Here is a 15,076-nt window from a genome sequence, read left to right as displayed (position 1 = left end):
AAATTCATTCAATGTCATGCTTTCTTTGTGAAATGGATCGGAAACAATATCCAAAACGTTCTTTTTAAAAAAAAAAAAAATCTGCTTAATCACAGTTCCAACCTGTATGTTTACTTGTAAAGAGTGTCCTATAGGCTGTCCTGTGGCAGTGCCCTCTACCCAAAAAAAAACAAAACAGTAGCATTCTTACTGGGTTGTACAAAACGTTCATTTCCAGTGTAATGCTTCCTTTCGACATGTCTTCCAAATTGTCCTTTTTCAAAAGACTGGTTATTTGTTGTCCATTAGAAACCTGCAAGATTAATGATGTATGTTAATATTAACAATGAATTTGAAGATTTATTATGTGTAATTTTTCAGTTACAATCCAAAATGTAATGAAAGCAGGCAAGTACAAGAAGAAGGCAGAAAATATGAGGCAAATTCTCTATTTCTGAACTTACAGTAAGCAAAGGAATAGCAACTTTCCCCAGAAAGTCTGGTGCTTTGTCTCCATCTTCACCAAAAACGGTCAGCATTAGGACATCATGGATGTCCTTAATTGGACTGTGGAAAGGCAAAAACTCAAATTGCTTCACACTAAATGATACTCTGCATGGCTATTTTGGAATTATGAGCATTTGCAAAGATATTTGAATTATAAACCTTCTGTACAAACTGCCTAAACCATGTATGTTTAAATATAATTACATTAAATAACAGTATACACGTTAAGATTAAGTACCAAGTAAACAATTCTGCAACAAAATGTTATAGAAATATTAAACTTTGATCAAGGTCAATGCCAGCTACTAATAATAGAGAGTGATGGTTTATGTTGCTTCGTGGGCCCAAACCAAAATCTGTAAGTTAATCTGCAAAAGAACAATGTGCCACTCACAATGTAAAGGCTGTTCTCCATTCTGGATTGAGGGTCTTATGGATGGTTTGAGTTTGCAGCTTGCTGTTCCCAAGTTCCAGCACACAAAATGGGTCACTCTTACCTGAATAGGTGAAAACAAATGGTTGTATTATTCATGGGGAAATGTGGAAGAATTGATTAGCTTCTCGACAAATCATTACCATTCAGATCTGTAGATGAAAGGTCTGCAGCCCGTAAAACCTTGACCTGGAGGTAGCCAACATCCTTCAGATTATCCAGTGTTTTCTTCAGACTCTGTGCATGAAACAAGCAGTAACCTTTCATTTTTGTTAACCAGCAACTATTTAATTTTATCCAGGCCAAGAATGGGAGCATTAAAAAAGGAGGACCAGACACTAACATATTTCTTCAGGATGCTTTCATCGGTACATGGATTGTCTAAGGATGTGGAGCCCAGGTCAGAGATGGAGACTCCAGAACAGGGGTTCTGTGTGACCAGAAACACCAACCGCCCTTTGCTTGTAATCACGTTGTATGTCTGTGTTGAATTGGCTGGCAGCTGTGAGAGGTCAAGTTCATTCCTGCACATAAGAGCAGTCGCTGTTAGAAATCAATAACAGACCCATTTTATTTTTTTTATTTTTATTTTTTTTACAAAATTACAAATCTTGTGCAACTATGTCTTGAGCAACTATGCTATTCTTTGCAAAAGAAACTTGGCAGAGGGTGGCTCTTGTCACTGCTTTGAGGAGAATGAACTGTAGCACTAAAGGTCATGTGTTTTGAACTCACATTCCCCAGCATTCCTCACACTTTCTGCCCTTCTTGCAGTAGAGCTCAACTAGCAGCACATCTGGTTGGCCATCCTCGAAACGGTTGAATTCGAACTTCTCCCTCCACTGTGGACTGGTCTTAATGCACAGATTCTGACACAGAGAAAAATAAAAAAGGAGTAATTGTACTATGCAGACTTGAGACAATGTCACTACAGAGGCATAACACTTTATTTTTTCACACTAAGTCTGAGTATTGAGGAGAGAGGAGGAGGCATGAAATGATCATTTTGGAGAACACACTTCTGATTCCTCCCTGGGATTCCAGATCTTGACAGCAACCGAGTAGAATCATCTTTGCTCAACAAACAAGCAAGCCCAAACACAGCTGAAGCTGTTAAAAAAAAAGAAAAGAAAGAAAAAAAAGAGAAGAACACAATACTAGCACTGGATGGATTCATCAGGGGGGAGGCCTACGCACTAAGGTGGAGCCAGATGAGCAATGCATACTGGGAACACAAATGAGCCTGGAGAAAAGCAGCAGCACAAGCATTAGGTGGGCTGAAGTAACAGCCACAACCAAGACAGAGTCAAACAGTGAAGCCTGAGAGTGTGGAACCAGAGAGATATAGATGAAAGACATGTAGAGTTATAGAATGTGCAGCAAGTGTTTATATGACAGTGAATATTTAGAGGAGGAAACCTCACTTTGCTTCGGAACCTCTGCTCTCCCAGTTTGAAGCGGACAAAGACGTCTCCTTGGCCACCTTCAGGCATGTCCTGCCCCTCCACAAGCACCACAGTGTATACGCCACTCCACACTTGGCTTTTCTGCATGGCAGCCGCTCGGAGCTGACCCTGGAACCATCAATGCATCAAAAACAGAGAGTGCAGCACTTACATTACATTTGCATACTGAAATTAGATGATTTTCAAACAGCAATTTCTGTAGAAAGAAGCAATAAAATAAGACAGTGATTACAATTGCAATTAAATTACCAAAGTGAAGCAAACATTTAAAAAAAACAAAACATCAACGAACAAGTATCTCATGTGTGACGAGAATGGTTGCATCCAGAGCATTTCAGTTAACCGCTTAAAATTGGCAAAGTCTTCCATATCGATATGCACATCGAGTCTATTACATGTGGTGCAGATGGATAGCATTTTGGTGAAGAGCTGGCTTGCAGCTTGTTCGCCGTGCACTTAAAAAAATGCAACATATACGAAAGGCTGGCCAGGTTTGTCAAAGAAATCAGCAGAATTGAGCACAGCAACGCTGGTCTGGGACAGAGCTGAGCTTATTCCCCATTAACACTCATGCTTTAACACTCAATGTGATGGTCATGTCTCCATAAACAAGGCTCTTTAAAAAGCGATAAGGGGGGAGGGCAGAGGGTTTGAGAGTGAGATAGAATGCTCGTCTGAGCCAAGTCATCCCAAGTGTTTATTTTGGACGAGTAGTGTGATCAGCATGGCCAATAAAACAATTCCACTTAACAGTAAGTGGGCCCTAAAGAGAGGCTATTCCTGGTGCTAAAAGGGTCAGGGGGATTGACTCCATATGGTAGGACAGCATGGGGATGAGGGGGCCTGGCCCATTTGGCTTTCTATCCATCCACAGCTGGGATATTACATCTTAACATCTGGGTTATAGCTCACCATGCCTGGGAACGAGCCACACCATCCCACACTGGCAGAGTGCCTCGGAAAATGGACAGACCCACACATACACACATACTGTATGCACACACACACATGCACACGCACACACGTAGTGGAGCTCAAGCGACCCTGTCAGAGAGAAGCAGCACCACACGCTGTGTGTTAGTGCAGTTGCCAGCCTCCATCTCAGAGGCAGTGTGTGTCAGCACGACTGTGATGGCGGGTGTGTGAGAGAGGAGAAGAGCAGATGAGAGGACCATCTTCCGCCTCTCCCGAATAGGTGTCAAATAGAGCCGGGCCTCAGCTGCGCCAACACAGACATGTGATTCAGAAGAACCATCAATGTAAAACCCACAGAAAAACAGCCATCTTCACAGATAAAAAACAAACACAGTCAAACCTAATTAAAGCCCTGGTCCAATCCAAAACTAAGATCCTCTTATTCCTCCTTGCACTTGCCTGTGTGTTTGTAATCTTTGCTATTTATTTTGTCCTAAACTGAATTTCTTTGGTAATTTCTTTGGGAAAAGGTAAGCAAAGCTTTGGCTCAAAGCTTAAATATAGCTTTAGTCCCTTTGAGACATAATGAAAATGCAAAAAAAGGCAACATGACATGGTCAGATCACTGCAACATATCATTCAGTCCAGCTGCAGTTTTAAAATAGTTTGTGTGAAATTAATGGCAATGGTTATAAAAGCAGAATTTATGAACAGTAAGGAGAATTGGGCAAAACAAGAGATATTATACAATGATTTACTGCCCTCCAGTGGCCTATTCTAGAAATAGAATTTTTTATTATTATTATTATTAATAGAAGAGAAACCTTTAGGACTGGGTGCATTTCATTGCACATACAAACAGACTGTGCTATTTTCTCTCACACTGTGGGACTGAGAGAAACATGAAAGCATAAAATGAAAATAAACAGGAACATTACAAAATATCATACAGTTATCTGCATGAAACATTCAAGAAGAAATCCTATTCTACCTTATTGAAGCTTCCTTTCCTCCTATGTGGCCATTTCTGAAATATAAGCAAGAGACATGTTTGTCAGTCAATCTGTTGCTACATAAGACTACACGCTTGTTGTGCCTGACATCTGTTGTGTTTTGTTTTCAGGACATACATTTCGTTTGGTGGGCCCCTCACAGATGGACACGCAGGCGTCTAAGATTATTACTCCCATGTACTCTTCCAGACTGCCAGGGTCTTTCAAATGCAGGATCATCTCAGATGTTCTGAAAGAAACACCATCTTTATGGGTTAAAGGTCACTAGGTTGAGTTATTCTACGACTGCTACAGTTGATCATGCCTGATGATGAGTACCAAGAAAATATGTCAATAAATGTGTCATACTTGTCCAACTCCAAGTTACTGAGCATGATCACGCTTGAACCCATGAAGTCCCGAGATCTCAGATCCCGGTCGTACACCTGAGGCAGAATTATAAGTAATAGGAAAAAGGTTTTGAGAAATTTCCGTTGAGACAGCAAGCAATTTCAGTGGTTGTCTTGTGAGGCTCAAGGCATCATGTCCACACCTTAACATAAACATTCTGCTCCAAGTCCCTGATGAGGATGGAGAAACACTCGTTCCATGTAGGATTAAGGTTCTTGTACACAACCTTGCTTTTGTAGACTGTCTTGCCATCTATTCTGAATTTGACATACGGGTCACTGGTACCTGTTGAAATTATTCAGATAGATAGATAGAGACAGAGAGAGATCAAGTAAGCACTGTGTCTTATAAAGCAGGTGATGGGGTATAATTTATGCCAAAGTGTTACGAATAACAGATAAGCAATAAAAGAAGGATAGTCATGTGATCGTGTATGCATGTGGTCCACCCAACTTGAAAACCACACACATATACACACTACCTCCCATACATACACACACACTAGATATAGCAGCACTGCCATTGTTTCGGAAACCTTGTCAGAGCATGGGGGAGATGGACCTCACAACTCTTAATTGGTTAATTATAGAACAGAACAAAAACTCTCAGCAGCATGAATCCACGAACATATTAAAACCCCTGAAATTAAGTGCAACCGGTGTTAATCTCCAAACCCTGTTAAGCGACTCCATCCTGCTCAAGCTGGACAAAGAAAAGCAGATGGGCAGAACGTCTTTGTCTATGATATGGCATGCAGATTGAAGTAAAAAAAAGAAGACGACAAGGGGAGGGGAAAAAAAGCCAACAAAAAACAACATGAGCAGATAGAAAGAAGCCTGTGGCTTCGTTTGTATGGACAGATAATGCGGGTGCTTGAGAAAAAGCGGCGGGTAGTCTGGAATCACATGACAAAAGGCCCTGTGGGGACGGGCTGTCAGGCCTGTCAGCGTGCCGCCTATCCAAATGAACAGCTCCAGGAGGCAGCCTGACAGGAGGAGCTGCGGAGGGACTGAAAAAACAGTGACGGCAGAAATTAACGGGCACAGAAGAAGGGAGGGAAGGTGCATGTGGGGGGTTTGTGGGCTTGTCGGGACGCTTTTTAGAGGACATAGAGGTGGTGTGTGCGTGTGGGGTGTCAGCCGATCGTGGGCTGGGCGTTAATTGTTAAGTAAATAGAGGCAACGGGGGGGGGATCACCATTATTCCACCCTGTCACAGAAAGTGAGGATTCAACTAGTGAGGAGACAGTGAAAGCCCAGGGTCTGAATGGGGTACATCACCACCGCAATTTTGATGAGAGCTGTCAGGTGCAAAATACAAAGTCCACCATGGTTTGAGTGAGGAATTTTTTCCTCTTTAGATAAAGTTTGAAAAGTAAATGGGATTGTAATCGGGCAAATCCATTATGCTGAACACATGACAAACATTTTATAGGTCATAATCATTTGTTAGCTGTTCACATGTGCTGTCTGCATAAAATTGTAAATTGTACCCAATTGTGTTGCCCAATGAAGGTCACAAATCACAGTAATTCTTCATAATGACCACATAAAGTTTATCATCTCATAAAAGGTCAAAAAGGCACGGTGCTAGTCAAAGTTTACTTCTACTATATGTACTGTTTCAATAGCCCATGACAAAAACATTTCTACACAAGTGTCTATTTTCACTTTGTGCAAAATAATGTACTCGAAAGTATACTTGTAGTATTTTTAATCATATCATTTTTGACACTGCATTGTGCTTCGTTTAACAAGTTTAACCTTGAATTACCGGTCTATTTATTTTTACTAGTTTAATTTTATTTAGAATGTCTTATATTCCTGATTTAAAACCAATCCTCTGCATTAAAACTGCACTATAATATTCAATATAAGAGAACAGAGGTTTCTGACACAGCAATGCATTCTTCTGCAATGTTATTTCATGTTATGACCAACAGATGGTGATGTATATCAATTACTTCTAAAACCAGAATGTTTGTTACATTTTTTTTTTAAAGTTTGAAATCTAATAGGCTGTCTTCATGTCCTTATAAATCAGTGTCTTTGTTTTGTAAGATCGATTCTTCCTTTTATAAGAGTTTTTTTTTTTTTCTTTTCATTTTGGAAATAGTAGGAGTCAAGTTGGAATCCCAGATTGAACTGGCCATGAGAAATATGCCGGGTATATTGCAATTATGAGGACATAATGAGAGGATGATAGTAATTAACAGCCTCTGGGCATACACCTGTGACACTCATCAGGAGAATTAGGTGCCCAATCAGCTTGGCAAAGCCTATCACATAAACTGGCACTGGATCTGAAGAAATGTTTCTGGGCATCAAATAGAACTAGACTTGTTCCATTTGTGCCTAAGATTGAAGTAAACACATATCAAACCCAAGGCTGTTGGGAGGATTCATCTGTGTCTATGCTCAGTAGCAAAACACTGCAGAACATAATCTAAACCATGTTTCCAGTGTGATTCCTCACACAACAGTTAGGCCTCACTGATCTCATATCCACTCTATAACTTGTTTTTCCATTTAGTCAACCCATTTGCATACTTTCTGCTCTGAGGGAAAGTCTCTACACAACAGCATAACAAATATATAGCCTCATGATTTGTTTGCCAGGTCAAATCACACTGTCCATCAGTAGCAAATTTGTTTGTGGAACTATGTCTTAACACAATAACCATTAGGGAGAGGCCTGAAGTCATGAGACTGAAGTCAGTGAGACATTCTGGTCAGACCACATGCCATGCTGTTGTCTCAGGACAGCACTGTCAGCCTTTAGCAGCTCAAAGGCATTCAATTAATTAAAAAGGCACACACCATACCCAGTCAATAGACACAGCCAGGAAAAATGCATCACAACGCAACAGTGGCATGTTTTAATCGACAAACAACTGGAGAAACCGCACTTACACGTACTGTACATATGACGGATATACAAAAAGGAATATGTTAATTATGAACACCCATTTTCTGTACCGCTCAGGGCACAAGGCGGGGGACACCCTGGACGGAGTGCCAACCCATCACAGGCCACAACCACACACACTCACACACTATGGACAATTTAGAGAGGCCAAATAGCCTATAACACATGTCACTGGACTGGGGGAGGAAACTGGAGTACCCGGAAGAAACCCCGAAAGCACGGGGAGAACATGCTCTTTCCTCGTGGATTTTTATTTACATATGAGGATTCTTTAATATTTGTTCATGTAACTAGTCAGGATTTCTGCAATCTCACTGAGAGTATACAATGCTTGTCATGTGTGAGTTCTGTCACTTATCCTTGTTTTTCCCATTTAACACTGTATGCACAATGGCCTTTTTGGACATTTGGATTCCCACTACAAGTTCCATTATAACATAAATACATAAATAGCCTGTTGGATCAGTATTTTCATTGTGTGACCCAGAGACATAGTAAACCACACACTGCTTTCAATATCAATCATGCACACTGTAGTCAGTCAATACCTGGATTAAGAATAATGGTCTGCAAGATACCTTTCATACTATTTATGGCTCAAATTCTGCACATTACTGTATGTACTGAAATGCACATTACTGTATGTACTGAAATGCACATTACTGTATGTACTAAAAAAAAGCATGAAAAATGCAATGCAAAAAGTAATGGATGTCTGTTGAATGTGTAAGTAAAAATGATTAACTGAACTACTATATGTCTTTATATGAAAAAGATGGCAGAAAAATATGAAAGGGAATATCTGTACACTGAATAATGGAGAAGCATAATGAACACTAACGATACGTTTTTATAAGCACAAAGCCATGCACAGCCCTGCAGGTTAGAGCATGACGACATGCTTACCACAGCGATCTTTGATGGGCAGGTTCCTTCCCTCCTTTAAGTTGATGGTGAGGAGATAATGGAGCTTCTGACCTGCTGCAGTAGTCTGGGTATCATACAAAGCAAAAATATACTTGTATATGTATTTATTGTGTGTGTGTGTGTATATATATATATATATATATATATATATATATATATGCAGTTTTGCACTGATCAACACATCACTATGAAGACTCCTCATATCACAAGCCTACTTAAGAAACACACCTTCAATCCCACCAATGTTGCTAAATACTGCCATGATTTCCTCCTTACAAAACCTTATAATGTGCTGTCATGGTTGAACAATTTCCTGTTTCTAATCACACAGGTGTACTAAAAAAATTTGAAATATAAAAGGGAATATACTTCAAATATATTTTTCTCATATGAATTCATATGGGTGCCAATAATTGTCGCACACCTATATTTAACAAATATATTTATTTATATAAATCTGTGTTTTGTTTGCACTTGTTGGATATCCATGAGAGCAGAGTACTTTTGCGAATTTTCTTAACAAAAAGATCAAAAAGTTTAAACAATAAAGACAATTTTTCACAGCCTTCCTTGCTCATATTTACCAAGGGTGCCAATATTAGTGGAGGGCACTGTAGGTCTTAAACTAGCATTCATCCGATCTACGGGATCAGTCTTACCATTTAGCCTCATTACTGGATGTGAACAGAGGCTCATTCCACATTCAGTGTTGTTGTTTCTATATACTTAATCACTGAAACCAGTGATTTAGTATATAAAGGGTTCAAGAGTGGACAGGTACTGAACCTTGTAGAACTCCAATAGTGATTCTGTTTAAACCGCCCCAGTCCGGTTGGTGCTGATAATACAAAACTTCTCTCTTTTTTAAATCCATCCCATAAAAACATAAGATATTGGAATGCCTTTCTTACATCTCTTCCTGGATGGAAATCAATAATGTGAAACTGAATCTTGACCTGCTAGCTAAAAATATCCCGTCAAACACCCAGCTAAAATTCATGGTGTTATTATAGCAAGCGCAACTTTCATAATCTTGCTACATCAAGCTCAATTTCCTACAGATTTCTTTCTCACCACATCAGAATAATACAACATATCAAAGACTGTAATAATCAAAGAAAAAAAATCTGCTTAGCATTTAGTATATGGAAAACAATTCATTTTTTTCTTTTTTAAAACAAATCAGTATTTAAAGGGTTACAATTCTGAAAATGAATGAATGTTTGGTAATTATGATTAGAACTGATGCTGGTTATTTAAAAAAATCGATATTGAGAATATTTTTATGACAGTTTTTGGACATGGACATTTTTGTCCACTATGGACCTATGTGTACCTTTTTTTAATTTGATGCACAAGGGTTAAATATTAATCTTGCTTTTATGCATGAACAAATTTAATGAATATGTATTATGAATGCATTCTGACTATTTGTGTTTGTGTGTATTTCTTTGTGTGACTTGACATGGAGAGTGTACTTGAATGGTTGACAGTAAGCACAAGAGCTTCTCAAAGACGTTGCAGGTGCCATTAAGATATGATTTACATCCAAGTCCATCCGCAATCACCATATTTTGTTTTTGTATTTGAAGCAGATCTATTTGCTCTAGCAGCAGTTTTTCAGTTCGAATGTGGTTATGTTTTATTACCTATGAGAAACTGAGTTTGTTCTTTGTTCGCAATGCAAATGAACGTGTAAGTCTGATGCTATAAACAAAAAACTCTTGTTACCTGAGCTACGGAGAAATGCACTCTGGGGGAACACATTCTAACTCAAGGTGGTCTCCCGAGCTTGTGATATTAAGCTTAATAATAAATATCTCGCTTGAGCAACTGGATTCTGTGTAACGTCCGTTTGAGGAACACATTGAAGGTTTAATTCTATGACACCTTGCATTCCAGCCTTTAAAGAGCTCTAAACTATGTCCCTCAGTTTACAAATACACAGGAAGTGAAGTCATCAACTTTTGGGCATTTACTATGTCCTTCTTTGAGATACAAGTGGGTGAGATTTTGTTACTTTTGCATCCTGGAACCTCATTGAAGTGCCCTCCTCCCTCCAAATGGATCAGTGTCTTCATATCTTCTGCAAAAGTCTATAAACTTACACTTAGGATAACACTTCTTTTTATTTCTCTGTATCACTTATGTTCTGATAAAATTTTTGCTTTTGACTGTTTTATTTACAGACTAGACAATTGTAGCACTTGTTTTCAATGTTATTAACCTTTATAGATTTTCATTGTGTTGTACCTTTAGCTATTTCACTTTTTAAAGTTCGGGTTACTCTGTTCAAGAAAATCTGACAAATGAAGAAATGTAAATGTATGTTTAAGGACAAAGAAAAATATCTTTAGATTTAATGTAGTTGAAAAGAAGGTGCTGGTGGGTACTACCCTTCCATGAAACATGATTAATAGAATAAAAAATAATAATAAATGGACTGCACATTACTCACTTTCGTTTCTTTTCCTGAGAAATTGGTGTCATAGTCGTTGGTCTCATTGGAAGCCTGTGAGGAAGAAGATTTGCTGTTCTTGACCATTAAGAACAAGCTAAAATAAAACCCTTAAAAATGATTAAATCAACTGACTTCATTCTTGTCCTCAGCTGATCCGATAATAAACATCTCTGTGGACTGTGGTGTAACAGGCTCTAACCCTGTCAGGTCATGCTCAGGAGACCAGAAGATGACGGACCGGTCTTCAGATGGTGTGCTACAAGCTGACTCACTGTCTTCTATGTACCATGTGGTGTTTCTTTCCCTGTCCTCCATCCGTTTATCTGGTGGTGTGTTTGGAAGTATCAAGTTGTCTGGGACCTTGGCTGAGGATGGTGTGTATGGGGTAATAACCTGATCCAGAGAGGTGTCTGTAGCATTGTGCTGGCCCAGGACCTTTTTTGAAAATGGGCTGTCTGGGACAGTGTATGGGTCAGTGCACTTTGCAGATAATGTTGTGTCTGTAACAGTGAGACTTTCAGTTAGGCTGGAGGTTTCACACTGTGTTTCATCAGAAACAAATGAATGAACTGGCCCAACAAACAAGTCTGGGGATAAAGACTGATCAGTAGTGTCTAGAAGAGACTGCATGGATCGATCACTTAACAAGTCTGGTACTGAAATGCTCCTTCTGTATCGCAGGGGAGTCTTCTTGGCTTTCTTACCCATCTTCACATTAAACAGGGGCTTGGTTTTTTCTCGCAGTTTGGAAAAGACTTTATTCTTCTTGGGGTCCATTCTGACTGGAGATCGCTTATTTCTTTGATGCCTGAACGAAAACAAGAGCACACAAGAGTTTTACTCAAATCAGTTGCATTTCAAGCAGTCAAATTACATACAGTCCCATCTAAAAATATTGAAACAGCAAAGCCAAATTTATTTTTAGTTTTTATATATATATATATAGAGAGAGAGAGAGAGACAGAGGCAGAGAGAGGCAGTGGTGGCTTAGCTCTGGGTTACTGATCGGAAGGTCGGGGGTTCAAGCCCCAGTACCGCCAAGCTGCCACTGTTGGGCCCTTGAGCAAGGCCCTTAACCCTCTCTGCTCCAGGGGCGCTGTATCATGGCTGACCCTGCACTCTGACCCCAGCTTCCTGACAGGCTGGGGTATGCGAAGAAAACAATTTCACTGTGCTCTACTGTATATGTGACCAATAAAGGCTCATTATTATATATATATATATATATATATATATATATATATATATATATATATCGAGATAGATCTTCCATTTTGTGATATATCTAGAGGTGTCACATAATTCACAACATGGAGCCTTTTATATGAATCCACCCATTTTTCAAGTGATCAAATATATTGGAACATACAATACAACAATTTGGAACGTCCTGAAAAACAAAGAAACCACTGGTGTACTAACAACATCAAGCAGGTTGGCCAAGGAAAACAACAGCAGTTGAAGACAGAAACATTGTGAAAGCTGTTAAGAAAAAATCCAAAAACAGTGATATCAACAACAACCTCCACAGGGCAGGGGGGAATATGGAAGAAATTGAGAGATGACCCACAGAAGTTCTGGATCCAAAGTGATGGAGAAAGAATGGATCTGCTCATGATCCAAAACAAACAAGCAAGGGTACTGTCATGGCTTGAGCTTGCGTGGCTGCTTCTGGAACAGGCTGACTAATCTTTATTAATGATGTAACTCATGATGGTAGCAGCAGAATGAATTCAGAAGTCTACAGGAACATTTTGTCTACCAATTTACAAAGAGATGTATCCAATCTAACTGGGAGGAACTTCATCATGCAGCAAGACAGTGATCCAAAACACACTGGCAAATTAACAAAGGAGTACATCAGGGGGAAAAACTGGAAGGTTTTATAATGGCCAAGTCTAAGACCTTAACCCAGACCTTAACCCAGTTGAGCATACATTTCACCTTCCGAAGAGGAGACTGAACGGAGAAACCCCCCAAAACAAATAACAACTGAAAAAAGCCTAGAAAAGCAACACCAAAGAAGAATGCAACAGTTTTATGTTAGTGGATCACCAGCTTGATTCAGTTATTGCAAGCAAGTTGATATGTAACTACATATTAAGTGTTTATTTATTTACTCTATAATTTTTACTTTAAATTCCTTTAATACTATCTGTTCCTATATTTTCACTCACCTAAAAATTGGGTGATCTGTCACGAAAGGTGTAGTGTTATAAGTTGTTTAACATGTCTAGATGTAAATATCAGTCTATCACTACTGTCTCATATTCATCTTCTGATCTCAAACCCAAATGTCTTCACCGTATAGCAAAAACAAAAGAACTGGTCTTGCGATTCTAATACTTTTGTTAATAAAAAGAGACTTTTTACATGCACAAACTGTATAAGTCAGAAATTATTTTGAAGTTTAGAGAGTGCAAGTTCATGACAGTAAAAAAATCCCCAACAAGTAAGTGTGATGGTGTCAGAAACAGGAACTTTACTATCACTGCTAAACCCATGGCCTCTGTTTGAGGAAATATATTTTAACAGACATAACCACTGTTAGAACAAAAAACCTACATAATTTAAAATGCAAGTACACGCATTTCTAATAATATTGGTACTTCCTTGGTACAATACTGTCAACACTCTCAAGTACATCAAATATCTCTTCTCCACTTCGAGAAACAAGTATTCTTTCATTTAATATTTTATTACATAGTGGGCAGCCCATTTTAAACAAGTTTAACAATAAATGAAATTTCAATCCATAAATACAGTTTCAACTGACTATAAACCTTACCATTTTGTAATACTGGAAGTATTTGAACTACATTTTATCTAGTTGAGATCGCTATTCTCCTAAAATGTTGATTTTAGATTACATTCTCCTGTTGAAGGCAGAGAATTTAATCAATAGCTACCATCAGTGGTGCATAGTACCGAAAAATAATGTCCTTGTTCCTTATTTTTATGTAAGTGTTTCAGGGAACATTTATACTTTACCTGAGTAAACTACATGCTTCTGTCAACTTTAGCTTTTACATTTTTGAAAATCAAGTATCACAATAACTATACTGGCAACTGAATTTGATAAAAATGGCAAAACAATGACAGCACAGTGTGTTGTGATTCAATAAAGCAGTATATTTTTAGATAAGCTCTGTGTTTATTAGGCACATGAGTGATTTAAATGTGTGATTTTTCCCTCAAACCTTTAGAATGATTATGGCTAGGTTTGTTTCTCTTCCAGTGTTTAATTAACTAAAACACAAGACAAAAACACAAACACAATGCAGAATTAAATAGATTTCAACAAAAGCGTTAATCACCCAACGTTTCAACAATATTATAAACACCACTCTTATTACTACAATGTCAAAATAAACTATAAACATTGTTCTTACCTACTACATCCTCAAAATGTACTATTAACATTCATTTCACCATTACACCATCAAAGTATACTATAAACATTACTCTCAACTGGGTTTGTGCGATATAATGGTAATCTTCCCTATATGATGTTATGTTGCTACAATATTCAGTGGCATTTATAACTGGATATGCTGCTTATGAACCTGCTCTTTTTGCATAGGAGCTCTGCAAAAACATCAGAGAATGTAAGGACAAGTTACAACTAAAAATGCACTAAAAGAACAGTCTTTTTCTCCCCAATCAAGTGAGATATGAGCCAACTGACAGGTGTTTTGTACTCTCCAGACACTTCCTGGAAGCCATGCCCCTTTCCCCCATGCTCTCTCTCTTTCTGTCTTGGTAAATGGAGAATATTTTGTGTTCGTTAATGTGAAATAAAATCTATTAATGTATGTTACCTAATCGTGTATACTTACTTAACATTTAACAATTAATATGACTTCATAGGGGTGCCAATAATTGTTGCACATCTATATTAAATAAAGATATTTTTATAAACTTGTGTTTTGATTGCAATTGTTGTGATTTTTTTTTAATAAAAGATCAAAAGGTTAAACAATAAAGACACATTTTCACAGCCTTCTTTGCTTATATTTACCAATTTCAATTTATTGTTGGATAGCTCCTTGAGATG

General features: G+C 38.3%; 1 protein-coding gene across 1 annotated transcript in view; it reads right to left on the bottom strand.

Annotated features, from left to right (window-relative positions):
• Positions 1–15,076, bottom strand: part of mctp2a (multiple C2 domains, transmembrane 2a) — a 44,100-nt gene that overhangs the window by 23,888 nt on the left and 5,136 nt on the right. The window contains exons 2-15 of the mRNA XM_053623192.1: positions 11,152–11,827; positions 11,017–11,070; positions 8,538–8,622; positions 4,846–4,988; positions 4,662–4,738; positions 4,431–4,542; positions 4,292–4,327; positions 2,344–2,493; positions 1,655–1,788; positions 1,263–1,443; positions 1,063–1,156; positions 881–983; positions 444–546; positions 191–292 (exon numbers count right to left, since the gene is read on the bottom strand). Of these exons, the coding sequence (XP_053479167.1) occupies positions 191–292; positions 444–546; positions 881–983; positions 1,063–1,156; positions 1,263–1,443; positions 1,655–1,788; positions 2,344–2,493; positions 4,292–4,327; positions 4,431–4,542; positions 4,662–4,738; positions 4,846–4,988; positions 8,538–8,622; positions 11,017–11,070; positions 11,152–11,796 (2,019 nt within the window). The 5' untranslated portion in view covers positions 11,797–11,827. The remainder of the gene's footprint in view (positions 1–190; positions 293–443; positions 547–880; positions 984–1,062; positions 1,157–1,262; positions 1,444–1,654; positions 1,789–2,343; positions 2,494–4,291; positions 4,328–4,430; positions 4,543–4,661; positions 4,739–4,845; positions 4,989–8,537; positions 8,623–11,016; positions 11,071–11,151; positions 11,828–15,076) is intronic.

This window comes from Ictalurus furcatus, chromosome 4 (genome assembly GCF_023375685.1).
Source record: "Ictalurus furcatus strain D&B chromosome 4, Billie_1.0, whole genome shotgun sequence".
Taxonomy (NCBI): Eukaryota; Metazoa; Chordata; class Actinopteri; order Siluriformes; family Ictaluridae; genus Ictalurus; species Ictalurus furcatus.
This window is presented reverse-complemented; position numbering and strand designations above follow the sequence as displayed.